The sequence below is a fragment of the Budorcas taxicolor genome, chromosome 18 (assembly GCF_023091745.1).
Source record: "Budorcas taxicolor isolate Tak-1 chromosome 18, Takin1.1, whole genome shotgun sequence".
In the NCBI taxonomy this organism is placed as follows: domain Eukaryota; kingdom Metazoa; phylum Chordata; class Mammalia; order Artiodactyla; family Bovidae; genus Budorcas; species Budorcas taxicolor.
Window position 1 is genome coordinate 15,784,732 of NC_068927.1, and position 26,390 is coordinate 15,811,121.

The 26,390-nt window shown below is 58.7% G+C and overlaps 3 protein-coding genes across 5 annotated transcripts; 1 reads left to right on the forward strand and 2 right to left on the reverse strand.

Annotated features, from left to right (window-relative positions):
* Positions 1-280: 280 nt before the first annotated feature.
* On the reverse strand, positions 281-2,876 carry APRT (adenine phosphoribosyltransferase). Its single transcript, XM_052656334.1, has 5 exons — positions 2,732-2,876; positions 2,519-2,625; positions 1,085-1,218; positions 752-830; positions 281-649 (listed from the first exon to the last, which is right to left on the reverse strand). Exons 1-5 carry the CDS (start codon positions 2,809-2,811, stop codon positions 507-509), a joined length of 543 nt encoding a protein of 180 aa, XP_052512294.1. The 5' UTR covers positions 2,812-2,876; the 3' UTR covers positions 281-506.
* Positions 2,877-3,547: 671 nt separating this feature from the next.
* GALNS (galactosamine (N-acetyl)-6-sulfatase) lies at positions 3,548-19,420 on the reverse strand. Of its 3 annotated transcripts, none has more exons than XM_052656031.1 (14): positions 19,289-19,420; positions 16,013-16,136; positions 15,372-15,446; positions 14,989-15,091; positions 12,965-13,108; positions 12,289-12,355; positions 11,974-12,101; positions 11,572-11,681; positions 10,328-10,431; positions 9,946-10,082; positions 9,339-9,441; positions 7,607-7,728; positions 6,199-6,316; positions 3,548-4,417 (listed from the first exon to the last, which is right to left on the reverse strand). In XM_052656031.1, the coding sequence occupies exons 1-14, from the start codon at positions 19,403-19,405 to the stop codon at positions 4,331-4,333; spliced, it is 1,539 nt and encodes a 512-aa protein (XP_052511991.1). In that variant the 5' UTR covers positions 19,406-19,420; the 3' UTR covers positions 3,548-4,330. The 3 variants fall into 3 exon arrangements, with proteins under 3 accessions (XP_052511991.1, XP_052511990.1, XP_052511992.1); XM_052656030.1 differs by having other exon boundaries at positions 11,542-11,681; XM_052656032.1 differs by lacking the exon at positions 15,372-15,446 and having other exon boundaries at positions 11,542-11,681.
* Positions 19,421-19,685: 265 nt separating this feature from the next.
* TRAPPC2L (trafficking protein particle complex subunit 2L) lies at positions 19,686-24,701 on the forward strand. Its single transcript, XM_052655658.1, has 5 exons — positions 19,686-19,752; positions 20,898-21,070; positions 22,070-22,157; positions 22,277-22,356; positions 23,156-24,701. Exons 1-5 carry the CDS (start codon positions 19,720-19,722, stop codon positions 23,199-23,201), a joined length of 420 nt encoding a protein of 139 aa, XP_052511618.1. The 5' UTR covers positions 19,686-19,719; the 3' UTR covers positions 23,202-24,701.
* The last annotated feature ends 1,689 nt before the right edge of the window (positions 24,702-26,390 follow it).

Below are 26,390 nucleotides of genomic sequence, written 5' to 3' on the forward strand. Positions count from 1 at the left end.
ATGGAGAATCTGAGATTGAGTCTCCCTGGAGGCTCCAGGAGGAAGCAGCCATGCCCACCCACTCCCTGGATCTTGTATTTGGTCTCTAGACTGTCAGATAAAGTTGTTGGAAGTCAGCATGTTTGTGTGATAAGTTATAGCAACAGGGAAGGCAAGTTGGGGTGCCCCTGTTCGTGCAGACAGCTCACGGGTCTTGAGAACCACCGAATGCTAACATCTGAAAGTGCCCGGCCTGCCTAGTGGGCCCTTTCACCCTGTCAGTGGGAAGGAGACTGCTCTAGAAAGTTGTTTATTCTCATTCCATTGTCAACCAGCCAGCAGCTCCAGGCCATGGGGCTTCCAGAGCCTCAGCAGGGCCTCAGGGGCAGCCCCACCCTGAAGAAAGTCACTCAGCCACAGACACAGAGCAAGTCCAGGTGGGCAGCCAGTGCCCCCTGGTGGCCACTGGGGGTTCCTGCATCTGCCCATGCTGGTCCTCTCTTCTTCCAGGTGGCTTGGGGCTGGGGTCACTCGTACTGCAGGAGGGAGAAGAAGGGCACAGCCCCCAGCTTCTCCCTGCCCTTCAGTGAGGTCAGCTCCACCAGGCTTACACACTCCAGCACCTCAGCCTGCAGCTGGCCCAGCAACTCACAGGCTGCGCACATGGTTCCTGGTGGGGGAAGAAAGGGACCATGGAGACAGCCCCTAGGAAACGAGCTGAAGCCTGTTCCTACCCCGCACCAGGCCCACTCTGCTGGGGAAAGACCCTCACCACCAGTGGCGAGCAGATCGTCCACAACCACCACCTTCTGCCCTGGTTCCAGGGCATCTCTCTGGATCTCCAGTTCAGCCTGCAAAAAAAAGTAGACATGTGACCTACAAGTGTCCCCAAAAAACGGCCTTGGTACACAGAGCTGGGGAACTAACAAGGGCCACCTCCTAGGCCCAGTTCTAACCCACCCTGTCTCCTGGCTGTGTCAGCCTGGCCCAGCTCCTCTGCCTCTCTGAGCTCCCATGTCCACTCCGACCACGGGGGCTCCACTGGAGTCCACGGCTTTCCTTTTGGGAATGCACGGTCCACAGAGGCACCCCCCGGCCTTCTCACCTTCCCGTATTCCAACGCATACGAGGTGCACACGGTGGGGCCCGGCAGCTTCCCTCGCTTGCGGATGAGAATGCAGCCCAAGCCCAGCTCCTGGGCCAGGGATGGACCAAACAGGAAACCGCGTGAGTCTAGGCCTGTCGGCGAGACCTGGGGTGTTGGGGGAGGCCGTGTGCAACAGCAGCATTGGGTCCCCGCAGTTAGGGCTGGACAGTGACACGTAACCATCGTGACACAGGACACATGGCCTCGTGGGCTCCAGGTGAGAGGCCAACAACACCCATCCACTTTGGGATGTTGACAGACTCCCCTATCATCCCAGGACTCCTGTGTACTGCAGAGCAAGAGGTCAGGAGCTGGGCAGGGGCCACTCCACACAGTGGTGGAAATAGCCATGTGGCCTGGGGTAAGTCACCTGACCTCTCTCCAAAGTTCAGCTGCTCACCACTGGCTGGTGGTACCTGAAATGCCCTTTGCAGATGGCTCAGCATCTGCCCTGGGAACTTCAAGTCCAGAAGGAGAGGCTGTGACTGCACCGGCCACCTCGGGGACAGACTGAGCCCTTCTGGAGGAGCTCAGGGTCCCCTCCTCACCTGGGAGTTTTGGCTAGGGAGGGAGGCTTCTGGAGGAAAGACTCCACCTCTGCTAGCCAGAGCTCCTCCCATTTCCAAGGCCCAGCAGAAGCCCCTCAGGGTATTCAGAAGTCAAGAGAGGGTCAGAGATGGGGCTTTTGAGACACATGACCTGACAAGGTCTTCTTGGATCTGCTGCTGCTGCTGCTAAGTCGCTTCAGTCATTTCCGACTCTGCGACCCCATAGACGGCAGCCCACTAGGCTCCCCCGTTCCTGGGATTCTCCAGGCAAGAACACGAGTGGGTTGCCATTTCCTTCTCCAATGAGTGAAAGTGAAAGTGAAGCTGCTCAGTCGTGTCCGACTCTTCCCAACCCCATGGACTGCAGCCTACCAGGCTCCTCCACCCATGGGTTGCCATTGCCTTCTCCCTCGGATCTTCTGGGTTTTCCTAAAACCCTCCACTGGGTACAAGGCCTGGCACAACAAGCAAGCATGTTTGGCCCTGGGGAAGGTCAGCCTGGGAGCCCCATCTGTCCAGGGCTGGGGCAGGAAACTGGGGTGCCAGTCCTCAGCCCGCCGCCGGCAGCCACCGAAGAAGCCGCCCAGGCTGAAGGGGCCTATTGCCCCACTTTGGATTAAGTGGGGGTAGGGCAACGGGTCTGTTCTTAAAACTTCACTGGGGGCGTCCGGTAGGTCCCCCCTCCCCCCCCCCCGCCAAAGCCCTCTCCTAAGCAGAATGCGGCCGCCCTCCCCAAGCCTCCCCTGCCCAGAGTAAAGGACCGTCGACACCGCGCCCTCGTGGCGGACACGCGCAGCCTCGGGGAGGGTCCGGGGACCCAGCGGATGCCCGCCGCCCCACTTGCCCGCGATGTAGTCGATCCTGCCGCCGTGGGCCTTTTTCAGGTGATTCGCCAGGAGGCTGATGGAGGCGCGGAAGGAGGTGGGGTCCTTCAGGACGGGCGAGATGTCCCTGGCACGCGAGGACAGGCCTGGTGACTGCCGGACCCACCCAGAGGCCACCGCGTCCCGACAGCCCTGGCCGCGCGGCCCCGTCAGTCCCTCCCGTCGCCCGTTACCTGAACAGCACGCCGGGGATGGGGAAGTCGGGGAAACTGCGGATGCGCCGCGCCACCAGCTGCAGCTCAGGATCCGCCATGGCCACTTCCGCGCGTGTGGCGGGCACGAGGGGCCGGCTCGGCGGCTCCGCGCCTGCGCCGAGTGGGAGCGGAGCCCAGGGGGCGGAGCCGGACGCCAGAGGCAGGCTCAGCAGCTCCGCTCCGGCGCGGGAGGGGGGCGGGGCCGGGGCCCCAAGGAGCGGGGCCACCTCCTCCCGCAGGAGGTACCGTATTGCATCGAGTCTTAAGTACGGTCGGTTTTAAGACGCTCGCTTGTTTCTGGTGCCCAGAACACAGGCGTCCCCGCCTCGAGGACGTTCGCGCAGGGCCCAGATGTGAGTCTGGGTTGATGGAGTACAGGGTCTACGCAGGCCCAACCAGAGTTTCGGAGAAATACTCGCCCGATTTCGGCCGAGCCGAGAGTGCCCGCAGGTCTTCGGCACAGCTGTGGCCGGGACCCCAGGCCTTGGGCGGCGCGCACCGACCGGCCGCGCCCACTTTCCTTCCCTCCCAGTGAGTCTTGGCTGAGCTTTGGCAGCACCGTACGAGGGGGCCTTTCCCCCAGGACCCCCATCCCCACCAGGCCCCGGTGCCTAAGGACCGGAGCAAGAAGGGGTTCGGAGCAGGGCCTGAAGGGGAGCAGTTCAGAAGACTCAGGGCTGAGGGAGGGGAGAGCCAGAGGTGAAAGCCCAGGCATTTGGCCCATTCCAGCCCCGACCATGGCACCCAGGGGGCAAGCTTCCCTAAATAGAATTTGTTTTTTAAAAAAGCTAAATGCCTTTTACTTTATTCTAAACCCGTTTTCTTCACCATTCCCCAAGTCTTAACAGTAGAGTTGGCAGGGCAGTCTGCAGAGCGGAAACCACCAGATGGGAGCAGCCCACAGGCCTTTAGGGCGGGTCCCCTGGAAGCTATGCACAGGCTGGCTCAGGCTTATCTTCAAGCTTTGCCACCCTGGACTCCACAAAGGGAGGGCAGGCAGGGAACCTCTGAGGCACAGACAAACCCCAGAGTGTCTAAGATGTCTAAGGGAGGTGGTGGCATCAGCACTCCCCACTGGACTAGCGAGGCTCTGGGTCAGAAAGGCCCTGGGCCGCCCCCATCGTGTTCACACCACACCCCTGCACCATGGGGGTGGGGTACGCGGGGGAGGTGCTGGGGGAAGCCCTGTGCACAGCGCCACGGGGCAACACAGGATGGGCAGGCAGCCTCAACACCAGGACCACAGTCCTCGAGGGGATACATCTCCGCCTCTGGGTCCGGGGACAGAACTCAGGCCCTAGATGAGGCGTCCATGAGGTAGCTGGAGCAGGGTGGGAACATGAGGCGAGTAGCCTCCCGTTCAGGGGCTGCTGTGGGCCCCAGGCAGCAGTCAGGCGGCCCAGGACGGCTGGTGAGAGACTCCAGGGCTGGGCTCAGGCAGGTCCCGCTGCTGGCTACAGGCGACGTCTGTCTGGCAGGCAGGCAGGGCAGAGGAAGTTGGTGCTCTTCCAGCCGAGGGCTCTGAGGTCAGAGCTTTCCTAGCCCGGGGCTTGGGCCTGGCATGAACCCAGGCTGTCGCTAGTGGGGCCAGGAGCACTTCTCCGGGACAGACTCCGGGGGTGTCAGGCACTTCCCTAACTTTTCACAGCCTGGGGGCGCCCAGTTCTAGGTAATGAAAATTCAGAAAGAGGACATGCAGTTACTCCAAGCACTTCCAGACTTGGTACTGTCCAGACTCATGCCCTGCCCAGGCCTGTGACCTGCCCCACCCCAACAGATGGACGCCACAGTGTGGAACCACCTGTCTCATCTCCACCTGGCCTGGAAGCAGCTCTGCACCCGAGGCTGACACAGGAGACACTGCCCTGCGGCAACCTGGTATTAACAGGCCCTGTTTGTCACTGAAGGGGACAGTCTGCGAACTGCCCAGCACCATGGCCTCTGCAGGCTCCCAGGTGGTGGTGGCGGGGGTGGGACAGACTCCTCCCGCCCCATAAGCTATGTAGGTGGTGGCCTTGGTGCCTCTGAAGGCTTGCCCCGCTGCTCCTTCGTGCGCAGACTTGCTTTGTGTGGCCATGATTTCCTGGCAACAGGACACTCACATCCCTGAGAGGGAGCCTTCGTGGCTTTGCCGGGTCCCCCGACACAGGAAGTGTGCCCTCCCCAGAGTCACTCCACCCACTCTCGCCCCCCTCAGACCCTGAGTCTGAATTGGAGCATCAGTGCCTGTGAGAACCGTGGCTCAAGTCTCCCCTGCCCTGAACACCATCAGGTGGCCCTCTGGATGCATGGCCACCTGGCAGAGCCAGGTTTAGGAAAGAGAGCAGTTCCCAACCTTTGAGGCAGGGCAGAGAAAGGGGTCGGGTGTACGCAAAAGCAGATTCTGGGCCCAGCCTGTGCGCCTGGGGGTCCAGGAGGGTGTCTGATGAGGCCCTAGGGAGACGGGCTGCGAGCCGCTCTTGTCCTGAGAGCGAAGACACGATCCAGAATCTACCCGCTGGTCCAGAGCAGCTGGGCGGAGCAGAGCGTGGAGGCTGGGGAGTGCTTTGCACACTGGCGCGCACATGCAGGTGCCCACGTGTGTGGGCCGCTGAACCTCTGGTGGCAGTGCTCGCTTCAGAGTCTGAGCCCAACCCCCACTGTTCACTCACTTGGGAGCCGTGGCAATTCTGGCTGCGCCCAGGAGGTGGCGGCAGCGACCGTCAGGTTGGCCCCTCCCCATCTCCCGTCCTGTCACCAAGAACCCTTGGTCTCTGAGCCACATGGCAACTGCCACTACCTGGAGGCGGTGTGCTGGGGTGGGGACAACACCGTGTCCAAGACGACAGGACGGGCTTGGAGGGGGCACTGGGGGCTCTTCCCCGGGTGGAGGTCTGTCAGCCACTGGGACCTGAGGGACCTTGGTGGTCCCGAGACGGGGCCCTTCTGCTCCATTGCTGAGTCCATGGGCCAGAATACCAGCCTGGTGTCCTTCCAAGGGATGGGGAGTCCCTGCTGGCCCCTGCCCCGAATCTTTCCCTGTGAGCCCTGGATGTGGACCACAGTGACCAGGCCACCCCCAAAGCCAGCTGCCCCCTGGCACTCCTCACCCCCAGGGAATACATTCTATGTCCTTTAGTTCTCACCCTCCCTCCTCCACCCAGCTCAGGGCAGCAGCTTGGGCTGCACATCCATCCTCAGAACTCCAGCAGGGTTTGGTGGCAGTGGGTGAGGAGCGGGGCTCACGGGCTGGCTGTACCCCAGGCCGTCCACCCAGCCGGTCCACACCCACATCCCACACGGGTTTGGCTCGTCTTGCTCCTGCAGAGAGGCCAAGAGACCCCCTACTGCTCCTGTGAGGTTGTGGCCAGAGCGGCAGGAGGGTAGCAGGGCTCATGTCTGAGGCAGACAGCTCAGCATGCACACGGCCCTAGGCTGCCCCCACAGTCCATGTACAGACCACTCACCATGACTGCCCGGTTGCACACATTGAGCTGGGGCTGTCCGGGGACCAAGGCCTCCTGGTGCTGCTGGACGACTGGGGTGATCCTGCGAAGGGCGTCCAGGTACTCGATGCTGGCAATGCTGCAGGCAGGCGGCACCAGGTCAGGAGGTGGGGAAAGAGCAGAGCGAGCCCAGCAGCCCACTCAGGTAGACCAAGGTGTGGGGAGACTGATGGGACAGCCCTGCTCCAGGTATCACCATCCGGCAACCTGCCAGAAAGACAGGCTGGGGCTGTGGACCACTCTTGTTCTGCCTGCCCGCCCTGAGCTGGGCACCCAGGGAACCGTCCAGCAAATGAGAGTTCAGGCAGAGCCAGGGGCCCAGGACAGTGGCTGTGACTCTTCAACCTGCTCCTCAGCTGGAAGCCCTGGAGTGCTGCCCAGAAACGGGGGGCTCTTTCTTCTCTCGGGGTCCCTTTTAATCTTCTGGCCCAGGCTCCTTTTTCTTGGAGCAACTGGTCCTGGCGGATTGGACCAAGCCCACGTGGCTCCTGGGCCCTCGGCATCCTGCTGTTGTCTACACTCGTCCCACCAGCTAGTCTCCCCAGGATCCTGTGTGATGGCATCGGGGGAGATGCCTGGGAGACTTCGTGCTCAGCCCTGCACACTTCCCAGCCAGGTGGCAGCTCCAAGGGCTTCTTGCCGAGAGCTCTGTCCCCCAAGTCACCCCATGCAAGTCATGTGGTCCCCCGACTGGGGGAGCCTGGTATCCATGCTGGGCCCTCTTCTTGGGCCAGTGACCCTGATGGTGATGGTGGGGTCTCCTGGGGGCACAGTGGCAGGTATGTTCCTTGGGACCTCGAATTTCAGGGGACACCATCTGGCCAGCTCACAGCCAGCGAGGGGCAGGGCTTGCTGCTGCCGCCACCGTCTAATAGGCACTTGTATTGGAAGTCATGTATCTCCCTCTCTCACACACACACACACATCTGCTATCCAGGGCGGGGCTCAGACAATGTCTCTCCTTATACCCCACCTGGAGACCTGGAGGCCCACACTACCCATCTATGAGGCGGGCTAAAGGCCTGGGGGCTGCTGGGGGTGGGATCATGTGCCCCACCCGTGCCATGGCCTGGCTGGAACAAACATTGGGAGCAAGAAGCAGGTGCTGGGATGTGACTCAGGGGAAAGCCCAGTAGATGGAAAACTAAGGGGTGCAAGAGAGCAGGGCCAGTGACTCACTGGCCTTGACCTCTGTGTGGCCCCGGGGGCAGTCAGGCTGCTGGGGCCCCATAGGCACAGGGCCTGCAGTCTGCTCTTGCCAGGTCTCAGCTCCACACTGACTCCCAGGCTGCCTCAGCCTGGTTTTAACTTCCAGCCTCAGTCTCCCACCTGTGCAAGCGTCCTGGGCCCCCACAAGCCCCCGGCTCACCTGAGGGGGAACCTCTCTCCAGGGTCTCGGCCCAGGTGGAAGATGAGAGGCAGCTTCGTGTGCTCCTCCTGCGAGTGGGTGGTGACCCCTGAGACGTTCTGCCCGGGACAGAAATCAATGCCCTGAAATGAGACGTGGGGGTGTGCAGGTGAGTGCTCGGTCCACGGGGCTCTTTGAGGCGGAGCAGGTTACAGGACGGCAGTAGCCGGCGAGCCCAGCAGGAACCGCAGACAGAGCCTTCCCACACCGGCCCCGAGCTGCACCACCTGCCCCGAGCTGCACCACCTGCCCCGAGCACCGTCCCCTAGGGTTTCAGTACTTTTCTGTGGGGAGGGGTGAGTCTCTTTTAAATACTTTAGTCCACATTCTAATTCCTAGAGCAAAGCTTCTCACGTCCACCCTACGAGCCTTGTAGTGATGAGGTACATGGTGGCCAGCATTCGTCCAAGACCCCTTGGCCGGCTAAAGAGGAGGGACTATGGACCTGAAGCCAGAGGAAACACAGGTGATCCCGATGCCCGCCTTTAACAGGAATTGGAGCATCTGCTCCACCAGGCTTAGGGTCCAGCCCTGCTCCACGCCCTCCAGGTGAGCTCTGCCCCTGGGTTCAGCCTTGATGCTCGTGTGAGATAGGGTTCCTGTGCCAGTGAGTCCCCCAGGCTGGAAGATGCCCCCCGGGGCTCCCTGACTTAGTTCAGGGAACCACCTGCTGCTATCCTGGGTGAGTCAGGTGAGGCCAGGGCAACCCTCTGGAAGGACTGGGACCCCGGGGCCCCATAAGCTGCTGGACAGAGGTCTCCAGCCACCATTGGACATTGTTTACAGGATCTGGAGTGGAGCCCTGACTAGGCATGTTAATCCTGACCAGGGCTGGGGACACAGTGATGCTCCCTGATCCTTCTGACAGGCAATCCTCCCAATACCCTGGCCAGCCAGTCAGCAAGTATTCTGCTGTTCAGTAAAGCAGGAGCTGAGAAGCCTGGGAAATTCCATTGTCTGCACCAAGCTATAGACCCCAGAGTCCGTCTAAGCTGCTGAAGGCGGCAAGAATGGACACCCAGGTGGGTCCCAAGTGGGTGACCCTCTGACCTTCTGGGAGCAGACCAGCTGGAGAACAAAAATGGATTTAATGGTGGGAGAAACAACCACGTTCAGCATAAAAAAGCTGAGCAGTTAATGGAAAAGAATCCTAGTCTAGACAGAAGACACAAATTATAATTTGGATGCAAATCAAATAAGCTATTTAATTAAGAGCCCACTAATTAGCACTGGATTTTTCTCTTATGACTGCTCACAGGAGGGAGGCCTTGCCCCGGGGGCATTGCAGCTGAGCGCCACCACTGCAGCCCAGCCAGGCAGGGATGGGTGTGGGGAGGCCTGCCCAGCACAGCACTGGCTTCTGGAGGGCAGGGTGGAAGGAGGGAGGGAGGGAGGGAGCAGAGCTGTGCCCTTGAGCTGACCTTGTGGGTTTAGTCCATAAATGCAGAAGGTCGCATGCACACACAAACCCTCCCTCCTGCCTCAACCACTGGGCATCAGACACCCTACAAGGGGAGGTCACGGACTTGGTGGGGACAGGCATGGCACAGCCCTTCTCCCTCAGTCCAGCACCCAGTACCTGACCCAGGACACCCTCAGGTGGCTCCCAGGACACCTCAGGTGGCTCCCAGGACACCAGGCCAGGGGCACGGAGCCCTCCCCAAGATGGCTCCATGGGGCCGAGACCTCTCACCTGTTTGAACTCCTCCCAGGAATTAGTCCAGGTCCAGAAGTGGGCCTTGTACTGGCCAAGCGTCACTGCCATCAGCGTGTTGCCACGGTAATAGAATATCGGCCTGTCGGGGGACCGGCAGGGTCAGGAGAAATGGTCCTTGGGCTTTGGGTGAGGTCCCTCGGCAGGCCCATGATCCTTGGTTCTGGGGAGGCTGGCAGCGGACTAAGGGGGTGGTGCCTGGGCTTGGCAGGTGGCCTGGCAGGGAGGACCATGGTGGCCAGCATCCCCCAACCCCTGACCCTGCAGTAACAATCTCTCGTGGGAGGTTTTAAGACAGAAAAAAGGGACCAAGCTGTCCGCTCCCGGCTGTAAACCTGCTCCAGCTATGCTTTTCACACTTTAGAAACTGCATTTGTCCACAGCAGCCAGGAGAACTGATTTTGTTTGAGCACAACAGTAGCTGGTCTTGAGCTGGAGAAAATGATTGGACAGCGCCCGGGAGGAGCCGGACATGAGCAGAGGGTGGTGAGGGACACCGCGGGAAGGAACAAGGTCTCTCGGCCCCACCATGCGTCTCACGCCCAAGTCTCCTGGATCTCACCTCCCTCTGGGCAAGGACACCTACCTATCTGTCAGGCGGCCCTGCAGCATGGCGGGGAGGAGGTCCAGGCCATCGATGGCCCTGTCCCTGGGTGGCTCCAGGCCTGCGAGGGACAGGCTGGTGGTGAAGAGGTCCATGATGCTGCCCAGCTGGTGGCTCACCTACAAAGCACATGGTGCTGTGCTGCCCGGATGCGCACAATGAGATGCACACGTACACGCGCACGCATACACACACACACATGCAGTTACATCCTGCAGCATGTCCACACATGGAAAACAGAGGCAGTCCCTGACTGATGACACATACATGTGTCCTGGTGAGCACAGGGAGAAGGCCTGGAGGGGACAGAGCCTTCTTGCCCCAGGATGACCACAGGCCTGGCACGAGGCCCGCTCTGACTCACCTGGCCAGCAGGGATGTGTCCGGGCCACCAGGCAATTGCAGGCTCCCGCATCCCACCTTCAAATGTGGTCTGCTTTCCGCACAGAAAGGGCCCGTTGCTGCCACCTGGGGAGACTGAGTGCCTGAGTCCCCAGGGCTACACACACCTTGCCGGGCACTCGACCTTGGGACATGACTGTCCGCCTGGCTCCCTGCCAGGCCCTTCAGAGGTGCTGAAGCACCAAGGCCACCTTGGAGACAAAGGACCAACCCTGGGGTTCAGGCCTCAAGTTCAAGGTCGGAATGCCTGGAGAGGGCTGTGACCTAGAGCTGTGGTTGTAAACAACCTGTGGACAGCAACCACGGACGCACAGAGCATGTAGACCGTTGGTGAGACGTGAAATGTGAGACAGTTAGAACCCCAAGCCTGGCAGGTGCTGGATCCTTAAATGCTAGTGTGCACAAGCAGCTCCTGTGTGCTGGGCCCTAGGGGTGCAGACCCCGTGTTTCTGACATGCCCCACTCTGAGCAGGCAGTCCTTGAATCTATGGGCAGAGGGCAGTCAGCCCGGCCCTGGCTAACAGTGCCCATAACAGAGGGAGGTTCCTGCCCCCTGGGGACCCGGGGGACGGGAGATGAACGCAGCAGTGCAACGTTCTCCAACAGCAACCCTGTGGCTCATCCCTTCCCTGCAGCCCAAAGCCCGCCTTGCTGGTTGGCACAGGGCCAGCAAGGGTCACTGGCCAGTGGCTGACAAGGGCTGTTCCTCGTGTTTCTCCAGCTGCAGGTGCATACATAGGTCATCACCATATTGTCCTCCCCCTGCAGCTCCTTCTCGGCCAGTTGCTCTGGTGCAATCCCTGAACATCCCTGGGCCCCTCTCTGCCCAGGGCCTCCCCATGCAGGACTCACAGCTGCAGGGTCTCCCAGGGCCTCCCCATGCAGGCCCAGGCCCGGAGGCTTTCCTGCTGTCTGGGGCCTTCCTTACAGAGCTGAATGACTCAGGCCCTCCTGGGCCCCCAGTGTTTTTTTTTTTTTTAAAAAGACAGAGAGACACGTTGCCACAGGTTTCACACAAACCCTTATGGGACCATGAAAAGCCAGGTGTAACAACCTCCCTCCATGATGTGGAAAAGCCTCAGACCTGAGCGGCCTGGAGGCCAGGGGCCTGAGCAGGCCTGCAGTGGGCCAGGAGCTGAGGGGCCCTAAGTGGACCCTGTCTGCTGGGGCACCTGCCTTGTCTGGGTGCAGAAATGAGAGCGGCACCATTGTCAGACGTGAAGAAAACAAAGGTGTTCTCTGCGATGCCCAGGTCCCGGAGGAGACGCAGGATCCTCCCGATGCTGTCGTCCAGCTCACGGATGGCATCCCCGTACCTGTGGGAAGGACAGGGCGGTCAGTGGGGGCCAGCGGCGTCGGGACCCAAGAGTGGTCGGAGCCTAACCTCAAGGATGGAGGGGAAGGGGCACACGGGTCAGTCTCAGGTGGAATTGGGGTAGTGCCGAGCCCTCCGTCCACCCCCTGGAAGAGGCACAGATGCTTCACCATCCACAGCTGATGGTCACTTGTGACAGTGACTCTGCCCTGCAGGTGATCAGACACAGCTGACACCCCCCACCCCGGCCGCTCCCACCCTGGGGGTCCAGGTCTCTGAGGCTGAGGGCTCACCGCCCTCGCTGGCTGGTGCCCAGGAAAGGCTTGGAGGCGTAAACGGGCGCGTGTGTAGCGTCAACAGCCCAGTAGAGAAAGAAGGGGCGGTGGGCTGCCTGCTGCCTCTGAATGAACTCCAGTGCCTCCTAAGGAGAAGGACGACAGTCATCACCATCCAAGACCACCCCGCTCCCCAGCCCAGGGCCCATCCAGCCCCATCATCCCTGCCCGAGACCACCCCGCTCCCCAGCCCAGGGCCCATCCAGCCCTGTCGTCCCACCCAAGACCACCCCCTCCTGGGCCCACAGCCTGCGCAGCACTGGCAGCCATCACCTGCAGATAGATCTGGGTGAGGTTGGCTTCTCCGGTCTTCAGGTTAATTGGAAATTCTTCATAAAATCTGAAAACAGTACAGACCCAGACAAAGATCAGCCTTCAGTGCAGGGAAGCCCCCTCCCTGATCTCCTGGAGGAAGTCAGAGCCTGGAAGATCCCAGGTCCTGGGGGACCAGATCGGGGTGGGGCTGAGGCTGCGCCCCCTGCCCGGCAGACAGACAGGACTGGGAGAGGAAGGGGTGGGTCCCCAGGGCTGTAGAGGGTGCAGGGCCTCTCTCTGGGGTGCAGGGGGGCGGTGCTGGGTGAGCTGCCCAGCTCTGTGGTGCACTGACGTATAATGAGCTCCAGCAAAATACAAATAATAAAAAGGAACAAAGAAAGGGAAGTTAACCCAAACCCCGCCCTGCAGCCGCCCGACGGTCAGAACAGGTGGTCCTGCAGCTGATGGGCCCCGGACAGTGGCTTGGAATGAGGCTGACCATTTGGAACACAGCCCTCTGGCCACTTCAGGGGTCGGGCCTGAACCCTCGAAGCCGAGTAAAGCGTCTGGGGCTCTTAGCATATTTCCTGAGACTATTAGGAGCCCCCTGAGGTGGGGCGCTTATCAGTCATGGCTCACAGGACAAGTCTGGGCGTGTGGAGGAGCTGGTGGAGTGGAGCCCAGGACTCGATACCTGCCAACCATCTCCTGATCCCGGTACATGGGAATGTTGGGCCTCGCCTTGTTGTCATAAGGTCCAAAGTGACAGTTGGGGGATCCAAACCACTCGTCAAATCCGTGCTTCAGGGGGTGGAACTGAGGTCGGTGGCCCAGGTGCCTGGAGATAGGAACCCAGGGCACTTCAGGGAGCTCCGCAGAGCAACCACCCTCACCTTTGGAGAAAGGCTCAGGAGACGAGGTCCTGCCAGCCCAGGGCGCACTGAGTCTGGCGCCCGGAGGCCACAGCCCCTCCCCCCTTGGCCACCCAGGAACAGCAGAGGGAGCACACCCTGGGGTTGCCTGGACCAGGTCTGGTGATTGTGCTCAATCCCTGGGCAGGAGCCAGTGGGGACAACAAGAGAACATGGCGAGATGCCTGCAGGGTGATGGCCCAGCTGTTTCCTGAGGCCGTGCTCAGACCCACCCCCTGCTCCCACCCAGGGGCCCCTTCCCACGTCGGGTCCTTCTGCCAGAGAGACTCTTGAGAAGGCATGGCTTAGGAAAGCAGTGTCCGGGAAAGGTGCCCTCACCCTGGGAAGTTGACAGGTCTCCTAGAATCACGTCTGCAGGGTCGCTGGCACAGGCCGACCGCAGGTGACCGTGAGCTCGCCATGCTGCTTGGTCACTAGGCCAGGATGGATGTGGCCGGGGCACCAGGGCAGGACAGGGCCAGAGCTGAGCTGGCCAGCAGCAGAGTCTGGGTGCCCATAGGCAAACCTCTCGGTCCCCCACTGTGGGTCCTGACCCGCTCTGCCTCTGAGGGACAGCTGTCGGCCCCTGCAGCCCTTGTGCGGGGTAGGGTGGGGGATACCTGCACCAGCTCTGCCCTGAGCTCTCTTTAGAGGTGGTTCCTCTTTGGGCCACAGCTACACGGCAGGGCTGGGCCTGAGTCCTTCAGCCCAAACGGCCTTCATGGAACAGAAACACCCATGAAAGTCCAGCTCGTGTGAAGCTGTTGATTCAAAGAACCAGCCCCAGAGCAGCTGTGGGGTCAGCGCTGTCTGCAGGTCTCAGAGCCCATCTTCATCCTGGCCAGGGCTGTCCTGACCCCAGCCTGTCCACCTCCCCGAGTCCACGCCGGCTGCTTCTCCAGGCCCTGCCATGCCCTTCCCTGCTCCAGAGTACGCCTGCCTCCGGAGCTCGTGGGGACAGGATCCCCCTCCAACTGGGGCAGCCCTGAGTCACTGACCATGAACAGAAGTCTGCTGGACCAGGGTGGAGCTGCCAGGCTGGGTAAGGAGCACCGGTCATCACAGGCACTCCCCGCTGTGGGTACAGCCCTGGTGCGGTCCAGCCACCGTCTCCCCAGGCCTTCCCATCTCTGCTGGAGCCATACAGGCTTCTACAACCCTCGTGCCCTCTTTGGCTTCGCGCTGCAGCCACTGCCCTCTCCCAGCCCGTCAACTCAGCAGGATGGCTTCCTCCTGGTCTCAGGAAGGAGGAAGTGCTCCTGCAGCCTCCAGACTCCCCGACTTGCTGACTCTCCTCTCCTGGCTTCTGCAGACCACCCCCTTAGCCGCCATAACAACCGGGTGGAGCAGGGGCCCCAAAAGGTACAGATGAGGTGCTTGAGAAGGTGCATGCCAGGGGGCTGAAGGGGAGAGGATCTGAAGCACAGCAGCAGCGAAAGAGACACAGTCAGGTCTGGAAAAGCAAGGGAGGCTTCCTGTAGGAAGGCAAGCCTGGTCTCTGAGAGGTCCACCAATCAGGAGAGGGAAGAGAGGACATCTGACCTCTGCATCAACCTCCAGGGCCACGCATGGGGGCATCCCCGGGGAGCAGGAGAGGAGACATCTCACAGTCACCTAATCATCACCCTGATCACCCAACCACACAACCCTCCAGCCCTGCCTGCTTCCTGGTTTCACCGCGAGACGGAGCCTCCTGACGTGTCCTCCGTGCTGGCATGTGTGTGCAACAATGGGGCTGCTTTGGTGATGCTGTGCAGCCAACACCCCAGCCTCGTCACAGAGCTGGCTGGCAGGGTGTGGGACTCACCATTTGCCCACAATCTTGCTGGCGTAGCCGGCTCCCTTCAGCAGTGCCGGCAGCAGGAGCTCCGAGTCTGGGATGCCCCCCACTATCTCCTGTGGAGTGTAGGCTGCAGAGCAACACAGCCTGTGAGCTGCGCACAAAGGAGGCCATGCACCATGAGGATAGAGGGGCAGAGCCCTGGTGGGGGTGGCACTGCCCGGGCACTTTTCCAGTCTTCCAGCTATACCTCACTGTCAGCGCTGTTACCAGGGTGGGACAGGCAAACATGCCCCTGAGGGGGGGTCTGGACCTCAGGAGAGGGCCCACCCCTGGGGTCTCTGGAACACACCCTCCTCCAAGGACCATGGGAAACCCCACCAGGTCAGGGAGCCCGCCCTGGAGCCTACCATTCCTGGCGTGCCCGTTGGTGGTATAGAAGCCACTGCGGATGGGCAGACGTCCAGTGAGCAGAGCTGCCCTGGCTACGCAGAAGGGACACAACAGAAACGTGTCACACGTCCAGCCTGAGGCTGGCCCTGCAGTGCCTGAGTCCCGGCAGCCCCTGGAGAGCCAGGTGGGTGCACAGCCTCCCGCCTCATGCTCTCCAGCTCCTGGGACAGCCTCTGGGTCGTGGCCAGCCCCACCAGGATTACTTCTCATCCTGAGATCAGAGATTCTCCTCACCTGTAGGGCCCCCACACCTCTGGCAGACAACCACTTCCCCAGCCCAGCGCCTCCCCTGAACGAGCCGCTGAACTCAGCTCCATGAATGAACAGCTGCTGCCAAGGTCCCCACAGGCTCCAAGCCCTTGGTGACCTCTGACAGCTCTGGTGGCCCCATTTCCCCCTGGGGGTGGATCCTGGGAGCTCCCCAGCGCCAAGGTTCGATGGACGCCCGAGTCGAGGCTGCCCCTCCACACCCCGGCCCCCTGTATCCCACCTCCCGGTCTGCAGGTCCCCCCACCCTGCCTCACCTCACTGCTGTCTCCCTGCTCCATGCGTGCCCACTGCCCCCATGCCCTGGTGGCCTGAGCCGGCCCTGACTTACACGGGGAGCACAAGGGGTTGGCTGTGTAGAAGTTCGGGAAGAGCATCCCCTCCGCGGCCATCCGGTCCAAGTTCGGGGTCTCTCTGGAAGGTTCTCCATACACCCCCAGGTCGCCCCACCCCATCTGCAAGAAGGAGCATGTGGAGGTCGGGTGAGAACACAGCCGGAGCTGCTCCTGGTGCCCCAAGTGCGGCCAGGACACAGTCTGCCGCTTCCCCGGTGCAGATGCCAGCCCACGTGCTCATGGGGCACCAGCATCAAGACTCCTCTGCCCTCCACACAGACAAGGAGGCCGTCCTACTCCACAGGGCAAACTCAGATTTGAAAATAGCGGTGAGGGCCCACAAAGCCAACCCAGTGAGGCCCCAAGACCCACGGTCCCTCCTGAGCTTGCCACCCGGAGAACCAAGCCGGCTGGCACCCAGACACGGGGCAGATGTCCACCACAGCAGGACTCCCGATAGCCCTAAGAAAACGCCCGAGTCCATCACTGATCAACAGTGGACAGAACACAGTCTGTCCACCCAGTACTGGGGTGAACAGAGGCCCCCCCATCAAGTTTCTTTCCACTCAGAACCTGTGAACGGAACCGTATCTTGAACACAGATCTATCAGCCTGCCTGCACCTGTGCAGAAGGCAACCAGACCCCGGCCCTGTGGTTCCCCTCCTACCCTCCGCCTTGCTTTCCTTAGTGGGATGTTCTGGGCTTCTGGGCAGTACAGGGGCCACACGTGGCTATGAGGAATGATCATGCGCGTGCGCATGTGTGTGTCCTCATCGACACATGTGGGAGGAGGCCCTGGAGATTCAGGACACTGTGGGGACGCAGAGCCGGTGTTGGTACAGCCCAGCCTCTCACCTCCCAGGAGTCACGGGGGCCTCCTTAGTCCTGTTTCACAAGTAAACAGAGACACACATGGCACTAGGGTCCAGGTGGGCAAGAGGGCGCTCTGTGCCCTTGCGCTCCACCCCGCCCACCAGCCAGAGAACAGAGGTGAGCCAGCACCACTGGAAAAAGCTACTCAGCATCTTCTAAGAGCTTCCACGAGCTGATGCCTACTGGGCTTGCGCCGGGTCTGAGGACCTGCTGGGGGGCGCTCACAGGCCTGGTGACTGTAGGGGTGAGGCCGGGTGAGGACACAGCACTGGGAGGGGCTGAAGCCTGTCTGGTCTGGAGAGCTGTGCTCCCCACTAATGCTCAAGTTGCTCTGAGTCTGTTTTCTAACATTCGCTGACCAGGACAGAGGTCTCCCCAACTTCTCCGGGCTTCAGCTGCCAGAGTCACAGGAGGAGATGACACAGGACAGGTGGGGGCACCAGGGTCTTTTGGCCTGCTGTTCCCGGTTCCTGGGGCCCATCCTGGGCACCCAGATGGACAGTCTCCCGGTTAGCCCCCTTGAGTAAGATGTGCCCAGCATCGGTCCCCCTCCACCGCTCAAGGAATGCCAAGAGAGACCAGGAAGCCACCCGCTAGGCCTGTCACCCAGCAGCCCCAGTAACAAGCAAAGAGAAACACTTGGTGTGCACTCAGGTTTTGTTTTGTTGCTTTAGCTGAGCAGGGCCTTAGTTGCTGTACATGGGATCTTCCATCTTTGGTGCAGAATTCGAACTCTTTAAAAAAAAACAAGCTATTGATTTGGCTGTGCCAGGTCTTAGTTGCAGCACGCAGGATCTTCAATCTTCGTTGTGGCATGTGAACTCTTAGTTGCGGCATGTGGGATCTAGTTCTCTGACCAGAGATTGAACCCCAGGCCCCCTGCATTGGGAGTGCAGAATCTTAGCCACTGGACCACCAGGGAAGTTTCCAGGTTTTTTTTTTTTAGCTCCATAAATCCAGGAAACGACCATCTCAACAAGCCTGCAGCGTCAGTCTTCACTAATGAACTGTCATCTTGGGGAGAGGGGAGGCAGAAATGGGAGAGACTAAGGGCTCAGCTTGGTTCAGCCTCAATGATTTAAGTACTTAACCAGCCTTCCTGCCTGGGAACCTCAGCTCTGAGAAGGCTGACCATGACACAGCAAGCATTTCCAAGACCCACGTATTGGTTATGAAGCAAAGTTTTCCTAGCCAGCCATCAGACGGGCTCCCAAAGATAGGAGCTTTGGGGCCCCTTCGGGAGCCAAGGTGTCTGAACAGCTGTGACTAAACTGAAACACATTCTACCTCACCTCTGAGAGGAGCCACTACATATTGGTGGCTCTGCGATCTTTTCTAGCTTATCTGAACGTTGTTGGCTTTTTGCAATAAAGAATTAGGGATTCCTTGGTAGCTCAGCTGGTAAAGGATCCGCCTGCAATGCAGGATATCCTGGTTTGATTCCTGGGTGGGAAGATCCACAGGAGAAGGGATAAGCTACCCACTCCAAAGAATTACTTCGATAATAAAAAATGTTGCATGAGATATATTTTATGTTTTTTTCTTGTAGTAGATGTTTGAAATCTGAGTGTTTTACACACACAGAACCTTGCAATTCCGACAAGCCAGGAGCGTCCAGCAGCAATGTGTGGCTCGTGGCCTCAGTCCAAAGACTACTGGGAGTGTCTCTGCTGGCCTTTTGGGGGAACTTTGAGATATTTTTACTCGCAACTCTTCTGACACTAAATGTGTGTGGGAACCTCCATTTCACTCACCCAAAATACATTCCTGGCTTTCTTGGGAAGGAGGACGGGAACCGAGTCATAAAGAAGCTGGGAACAGCTCGGTTTATCCAGGATGGGCTCACCAGAGTGACCAGGGTGCCCTGGGGCCACACACATGCTCAACAGGGAACATTCCTCTCGTCCAGTTCTTTACCGCCCCACAAAGACCTGACCTTTGGCCAGAAATCCCAGCAGAGGCAGAGCAGCCAGACCAAGCAACTCTGGTCCAGTAGGGCGAAGACAGCAGAAGGGACTTTCAGGACAGGCAGGCCGGAGTCTCAGTCAGCTCTGCACTCTTTTTCTGCCACCAACGCCCGGAGAATTGGAGGGCAACAGGTGAGCAGAGGTCCTGGAGACCTGGTCCTCACGTGGTCAGCATCACAGTTGGTCTGGGCTGCCGCTCAGACCTTCCTGCGCGGTGTGGGGCAGGGATGGAGCAGTGGAGGCGCGGGGCAGAAAGGTCTTCTCCTGGTCCGGCCCGCAAAAGACCACCTCACTTCAGCTTCACTCAAGAGCCAGGCTGCGGACGGCAGAACCAGGCATGACCCGCACACCGCGGGCCGCCCTTCCCCTGCCCCCGACCCCGCGCCGAGCGCAGCAGCCCTCCCCGGAGTCCGGCTCGCGCGGACACTCACGTCGTCCATAAGCAAGAGCAGGATGTTGGGGGGCTGAGGGGCGGGCGCGACCCCCAGCTCCGCGGCGCTTAGCATCAGAAGCAGCCACCACCTGGTCGCCACAGCAACCGCCGCCATGGCAAACAGGCCAAGTGCCACTGAACCGGAAAGCTGCAGGAACCTGACCGGCGAAGCGAGCGTCCTTCCGGCCTGGCGGTGGGGCGAGGCCACGATGTCTGAGTGACAGGAGGGGCGGGGTCAAGGCTCTTACACTAGAGCTGGGGGGTAGGGAGGGGTCAGGCCCCTGAACACCAGAAGAGGCGGGGCAAGGTCGGCTGAGTGACAGCAAAGGCGGGGTCACGGCCGGCAGAAATAATTGCGAGCGGGGCGGGGCCTGGCTGGCCTCGTGACCGGCGTCGTCGTCACGTGACGCGGCCGGTCAGGCTCCCAAGATGGCGGTGTGCGTAGCGGTGATCGCCAAGGAGGTGCGTACGCGGGCTGCAAGGCCCGCTCCAGCGTCACCCTCTTTCTCCGTCTTCCCTCTTTCCCTGCCTCGGGGACTCCAGAGGGTGGGCTCCGGAACTTTGCCGAGCGTAGGTGGCCGGGCGGGCCCGGGGTAGGCGCCGCGCAGACCTACACCTGCCGCTGCCGGAGCGTCACAGACCGGGTCCTCCTCTTCCGTCCCGGTCCCCGCTCCGCCCAGCCATCGTCGGCAGGCTCTGTGGTTTCCTGCTCCGGAGTCTAGTCCACTTCGGTCCGTCGTGCTCCGCCGCGCGCTTCCACCGGCCGGGCCATCGCTCACCCTCCACCTCAGACGACTGACTCGCTTTTCTCCGCTCGGCAGCCACAAATGTACCGTGACACACCCCTGCCTAAAATCTCAACAGTGGTTTCTCATTAGGATCACGTCTGAATAACCTTCCTCCTATACCAGTGACATCCTCCACTCCAACCGACGAATTACTTGCAGCTCCCCTGGCAGGCTGTGCTCTCTCACTGGGCCTTTGCACTTGGGACCCCTCCCTTCCTCTCCTCCACTCCCGTTCCCTCCACTGGCCACCACAGATTTCACTTTCTCTAGGAAGCTCTTTCTAAATCCTACGATTGAGCTGCGTGGCCATCCACCCGCCCCAACTGCAGGGAACCTTGGTAACCTCACAACCTTTTGTTAAGACAAGGCTTCTGAGGCAATTCTCCTGTGAAGCTCTTGTTAATGCTGGGTTCTGTGTTAGCACCTGCTGCATTATTTGTTGGTGGGTTTGTGGACTGTCTCCTTCACCCGATGTCATCCCTGTCAGTCAGGGTAGGGGCAGTGTTGTGTACACTGTATTTGTGCAGCACCAGGCTTGTGGCAGCCTGGAAAGATGCTGTTTAAACTCCAGGGTTAGGTTACTCCAAAATGGCTCTGCAGAGATGGAGGTCTGAGCTGACTCTTGAAGGGTCTAGAATGAGTCTGCCAGTGCCTCTGCCCAGGTGACGATTGCAGGAGTTGGCATGTTGGGAAACAGCCAGCATCATGGGATCATGGAGTCAGGAGAAAGGCACCGGCTAGGGTGGGGTCTTGTTTTCTGGGCCAGTGCACCCAGGTTGGATCCTTGTCACTTGAGCCACCATCACCCTTTTCTTGCAGAATTATCCTCTTTACATCCGCAGCGTCCCCACGGAGAATGAGCTCAAGTTCCACTACATGGTGCACACATCCCTGGATGTGGTGGATGAGAAGATCTCTGCCATGGGGAAGGCCCTGGTCGACCAGAGGGAGCTCTACCTGGGCCTGCTCTATCCTACAGAAGACTACAAGGTGTATCCTTGTGTCTGTCAGCGACTTCAAGTCTGAGGATTTCCTGCAGTCTCAGGGTGCACTGTAGCATCAGGTCCCCTTGAAAAGCATCTTATAACCTCACTTGGAAAGGAAAAAAGATGTGGGCTTTTGACCAGTGGGGAATTGGAGCAGCTTGAGACCAATTAGGACCTCATACCCTTTTTTCTTCAGTTAGGAGGATGATGTGGGAACAGCCAGGCTTGAGTTGCCTGGAGAATTGTGACAGTCCTCACTTGTCCCTGGAGTTTGTGGAGGGACTGGGAACTCTAGCATCATGCCTGCAAGGACGCCTTCCCGTGCCGTCCCAGCGGGGCCACCAGGGGTGGCCAGGGGTCATCGTTCACTAACCTCCTTTTCAGGCTCCTGAAAAGGGGTCATCCTGAGCCAGGGGTCATCGTTCACTAATCTCTTTTTCAGGCTCAGCCCCACCTGTCACTGTAAGATCTTGACCAGTTCTCAGGACAAATTACTCCAAAACGCATGGAGTTCAAAGACATTCCAACAAGTGTTTAATAGTAATGAGCTTGCCAAGTGTCACTGCCTGGGAGCCACTGGTCCACAAGACAAAGTGGCCTTTTGAGATGTGGGTACCTTAGGCTGACTGCACCTCGTTTGTGCAACCTCTGGTTTTACAGTTAACTCTCTGGGGCCGGGAACTGATGCAGAGAGAGGGCGAGGTGCTTCAGGGTTTGGGCAGGTCGCCCCAGGACTTGAGTTGTGACAGGCCTTAGTTGCCTGCCCTCTGCTTCTCCAGCAAACACCAGAAGCTGTATAAGGAAGTGTCTGGTCACACCTGGCGTGGCCCTGTGTCCTCCTGGCACTGCAAGACAGGCCCAGCCCAGGGCTGGTGCTGTGATGCAGGTTGTCATGCACCTCCTGAGGAGCTGGGGGACATGTGCATGTGCAGGTGGCCCTATGCTCACAGACTCTGCAGTGATGAGTCCCTGTGTTAAGAGCGAATTCCCTAACCAGCTGAGCAGATACGGCTACGTGACCAACTCCAAGGTGAAGTTTGTCATGGTGGTGGATTCCTCCAACACGGCGCTCAGAGACAACGAGATCCGCAGTGTGAGTGTGGGGACCAGTGACTTGATTTTCCCTGTTTCTTTAGAAATGCTGAGAAGCCCCCAGCATGGCAGCAGCTGTGCGTCCATGTGAAGTAAACATGTTGCTGCTTCTTGTTTCAGATGTTCCGGAAGCTGCACAACTCCTACACAGACGTGATGTGCAACCCCTTCTATAACCCGGGGGACCGCATTCAGTCCAGGTGGGCGTGGCACCTTCTCTGGTAACCCCTGCCCTGCTGAGAGACAGCAATTCTGAGAGGGACGGAGAGAGGGAAGGTCTTTTAAGCAAAAGGCACTGTGCCTCTAAGGCAGCTGTTCTGAAATGGCAGAACCCTGTTTTTCCAAACAAATGCTTATGAGGATCTCCAACTTGTGAAACAGAAGGGGAGTTGGGGAGCAGGGCGGGGGCAGAGCTTGTCCATCTGGTCTTCCAGGTGCGCCCAGCAGGTACTGGGGCGCCTCCCCAGATCCCGGTGAGGGCCCAGGCATATGGACAGGAGCCTTCTGGCAGAAAACGTTCTCGTGCCAGTGCTGATTTTGTCTTTGAGATTGAACTTGGATGATTAGAAAATTAGATTATAGATATCTTCCAAATAGCCTTCAGTTAAACACAGACAAAACACTGGAATGTCAAAAAAGATGTTTCCCAAAGAAGCATTCTTGCATATGTGCTCAAGAACTGCTTCTGGGAATTCCTTGCATTCCCAACAAGTGACTCCAGCCATACCTTTCCTGTGGCACCTCCTCTCAGTGGTGACACTGTGTCTTGGGTCATCCGGGGTCCCACCCCTGACTGGAGACCCAGCCAGGGCAGCTCTGTAGAAAGTCTCACAGGAGTGAAGCAGGAGACTCAGAGTCTCACCACCCAGTATGGGAGGATGCACACGTGGGCCTCAGCCAGCTTCACTTACCCGGACCTGGGAGACTGACTTCTCTGCCAGCCGGGGATGGAAGGCGGGTGTAGGTCTCCTTTTTTGATTGGTCCATTTCTCTCTGCAGGGCCTTCGATGGCATGGTGACCTCCATGATGATCCAGGTCTGCTGAGCAGACCTCTGCAGCCCCTGGCTGGAAGGAAGGGTTCTGTACATAACCGCGTTGTCCAGATGTCTGTTCATCTCACTTGCCTCTCCTGGGGGGTCGCTGGGGGCAGGGCCTCATGCTCGGGGCATGTTGACTAAAGGCCTTGTGAGATCAGCTTTGGGTTTTTCCTTCTGAGACAGCGGAGGCTTGAATTAAAGAGCTTAGGGACTCCCCTAGCTGTCCAGTGATTAGGACTCTGAGCTTCCACTGCAGGGAGCGCAGGCTTGATCCCTGGTGGGGGAACTAAGATCCTGCAGTCTATGTACTACACCCCAAAAAAAGTTTACGTGGCACTTTACAGGGGACAGAGCTGATCAGGGACCAGATGGAACAGGAACTCTTGTTCCCACCAGGCACGAAGGGGCAGGGAAAGCCTGGTGGCAAGAGCTCCTGGAGCTTGGAGCCCTGAAGAGGCTGTGAAGGGAGGGGCAGAAGACCTGTAGACCGGCCACCCTGCTGCATCAATGCCCTGGCTGCACCCCCCCAGTGACTGAGAAGGTGGGCTTGTCTGGAGGGGTCAGCCTCCTGTGCCCAGAGCCCAGTTAGAGGGGCATGTGGGATGGCCCACACACCTTCCCTTGGGGGTGGGGCTTCCCCTTTCTGGTTTTGCTCCATCCTGGAAGGCTGCCTTCCAGAGACCGTGTAGCTAGCGTCTCATCAACTGCTGGTGGGCATCAAATGAGCAAACTCTGAGAGTCCCCTTCTGCCCCCTCAGTCACTCTGGAGGGGGTCTTTGGCCAGGAGAAAGGTGGTTTAGACTCACTGGGAGTGGGGAAGCTGTGATCTGTGAGTGTTGGCAGCCCAGGGCTAGATCTGGGGTGCATTCTGCTCCGCTTTTCTTTGGGTTTACTAGCACAGATGAGATTTTTTTAATAATTACAGAAAATAAAAAAATAAGCTCAGAGTGTGTGTGAAGGACACAAGTCCCAGGTTCCCCACCACCATCCTACACACACACACACACACACACACATGGAATCATAGGATCTAGATGAGGGCTGAGAAGTCTGATCAACAGGTATGGGGCTGATGTAGCCATCTTCACGTGGGCTTTCTCCCCGAAGCAGGGATTGCAGTTTGCTAAGCCGACATCCGTTCTGTCTTGTTTCTTTACTAATAGGTCCCCAGTGTTATTGGGGACAATTGGTCAGACAAAATATACTTCCTGTCCTCACATGGGTAGGTTATTGTGTGTAAGTGGATGGTGTTGGAAGGCACTTGCAGGAAAGATACTTAAAAGAGGGATTTAGCTGGCAGTACCTTCACTTTTTCCCTTCTTCTGTCCTGGAACTTGGATGTGATAGCTGAAGCTTAAAAAACTATCTTGAGAGCCTGCAGACAAGATTCATCCTCTAAGGATGGGGAACAGAAAACTAGGCAATGTCTGGGTCTTTGCTGACATACCAGTCCTGGATGTTCAGCATTTTTTTTTAAATTAAAAAATAAAACCCCTAACTTGTTGAAGCTACCGCTATTTGGGTTTTTCTTTGGGTGGAGCCAGACCAACCCATAAATTGCTTTACATTTAAGGGTTTTCACATGCATTTCCATTTTCAGCCTGAGAAAATAAGAGAAGTAATCTGCTTGCCTTTGCCAACAGAACTCTCAGATAGCACTTTCACCTTAACTTTTTTTCTCTGTACCATGAGGCTGGCCTCAACGAAGCCCACCTGCCTGTTCGTCCCCTGCCGCCCCAGGCCCATCCTCCCTCCAGGGCTGAGCCCTGTCAGATGCAGCCCCTACTCAGCTCTTGGCTGTTGCACCAGTGATTTCTGTTGAAGTTGGTCTTCCCTCCCCATCAGCATTCCTTCTCCCTTCTGTGCCAGACCAGATGGACCAAGAGGATGCTGTGTGTCTTGGCTTCCTCTGGGCACAGCTAAGGAAGGAGAAGGTAATGGCACCCCACTCCAATACTCACGCCTGGAAAACCCCATGAACAGAGGAGCCTGGTAGGCTGCAGTCCGTGGGGTTGCTAAGAGTCGGACACAACTGAGCGACTTCACTTTCATGCATTGTAGAAGGAAATGGCAACCTACTCCAGTGTTCTTGCCTGGAGAATCCCAGGGACGAGGGAGCCTGGTGGGCTGCCGTCTATGGGGTCACACAGAGCCAGACACTACTGAAGTGACTTAGCAGCAAGGAAGTGTGGGTTGGAGCCCTGGCCGCCCATGTGGGCTGCTCAGTCCTGAAATCCAAGGGAAAGGAGAGCCTCCTGGGTCCATTCTCCTTGAAGTGGCCATACAAAAGAGATTAAGAAGGTACTTATGAAAAAGGACCAGTTCCTTGGGGTAGATGGCCTGTCAGCAGGTACTTACAAAAAAGTAACATGCAGGGACTTCCCTGGTCATCCCAGTGGCTAAGGCTCCACACTCCCACTGCAGGGGCTGAGGTTCACTGCCTGGTTAGGGAGCTAGATCCCACACATTGCAACTGAGAGTTGGCGATAACTAAAGATCCTGCAAGTTGCAACAGATCCCACGTGCCGCAACTGAGAGCCAGCACAGCCAAAGAAATACACGTTTTCTAAAAAGAGAAAAGTAACATGCACAGTGACATTGTGTAGCCTGCTTGCCAAGGAGGGCACTGACCTCAAATGTGGAGCAGCAGGAGCTGGCGCTTCACGAAGTTCGGCTCCAGGGTGTGGTGCAGGCAGCCTGTCTCTCTGGCAGCCCCCTAAGTGTACATGGTCCTGGCAAGGGCCCTGCCACTCAGCCCCTCCCACCCACCTTCTCCAGGGGTGGGCAGTGGTGTGTATGTGTGAGTGCGCTGGTGGGTGTGTAGAAATAGAATCTATTCTCTCACATGGTTCTGGGGGCAGAGTCAGAAACTGAGGAGTCAGCAGGGCTGGTTCATCCTGGAGGCTGTGAGGGAGAGTCTTTTCAGCCTCTCCAGCTTCTGATGATGGCCAGCAATTGTCGTGGCTCCTTGGTTTATGGACACATCACTGCAGCTTCTGCTGTCTCCACATTGCTTTCTCTGTGTGTCTCATATCCAGTTTGTGTCACTGGGTTTAGGGCCACCCAGCTGATGCTCAGTTGCATCTGCAAAGGCCCCTTTTCCAAATAAGATCACATCTACAAGCACTGGAGATTACGATGCAGAAGTATTTGGGGGGGGGGGGTTGTCATTCACTCCTCTATAAGAACCATCGCT

What these genes read in the sequence shown, in the direction of transcription:
- APRT (XM_052656334.1), bottom strand. Translation starts at nt 2,811, where the DNA reads ATGGCGGATCCTGAGCTGCAGCTGGTGGCGCGGCGCATCCGCAGTTTC. An exon ending in CAGGATCGACTACATCGCGG is followed by an intron (nt 1,219 to 2,518) that starts GCAAGTGGGGCG and finishes TCTCGCCGACAG; the next exon opens with GCCTAGACTCACGCGGTTTC. An exon ending in ATGCGTTGGAATACGGGAAG is followed by an intron (nt 831 to 1,084) that starts GTGAGAAGGCCG and finishes TTTTTTTTGCAG; the next exon opens with GCTGAACTGGAGATCCAGAG.
- GALNS (XM_052656030.1), bottom strand. Translation starts at nt 19,405, where the DNA reads ATGGCGGCGGTTGCTGTGGCGACCAGGTGGTGGCTGCTTCTGATGCTA. An exon ending in CAACGGGCACGCCAGGAATG is followed by an intron (nt 15,092 to 15,371) that starts GTAGGCTCCAGG and finishes GTTGCTCTGCAG; the next exon opens with CCTACACTCCACAGGAGATA. An exon ending in CATTTCTGCACCCAGACAAG is followed by an intron (nt 10,432 to 11,541) that starts GCAGGTGCCCCA and finishes CAGTCTCCCCAG; the next exon opens with GTGGCAGCAACGGGCCCTTT.
- TRAPPC2L (XM_052655658.1), top strand. Translation starts at nt 19,720, where the DNA reads ATGGCGGTGTGCGTAGCGGTGATCGCCAAGGAG. An exon ending in CCTACAGAAGACTACAAGGT is followed by an intron (nt 21,071 to 22,069) that starts GTATCCTTGTGT and finishes CCAGCTGAGCAG; the next exon opens with ATACGGCTACGTGACCAACT. An exon ending in GAGACAACGAGATCCGCAGT is followed by an intron (nt 22,158 to 22,276) that starts GTGAGTGTGGGG and finishes TTCTTGTTTCAG; the next exon opens with ATGTTCCGGAAGCTGCACAA.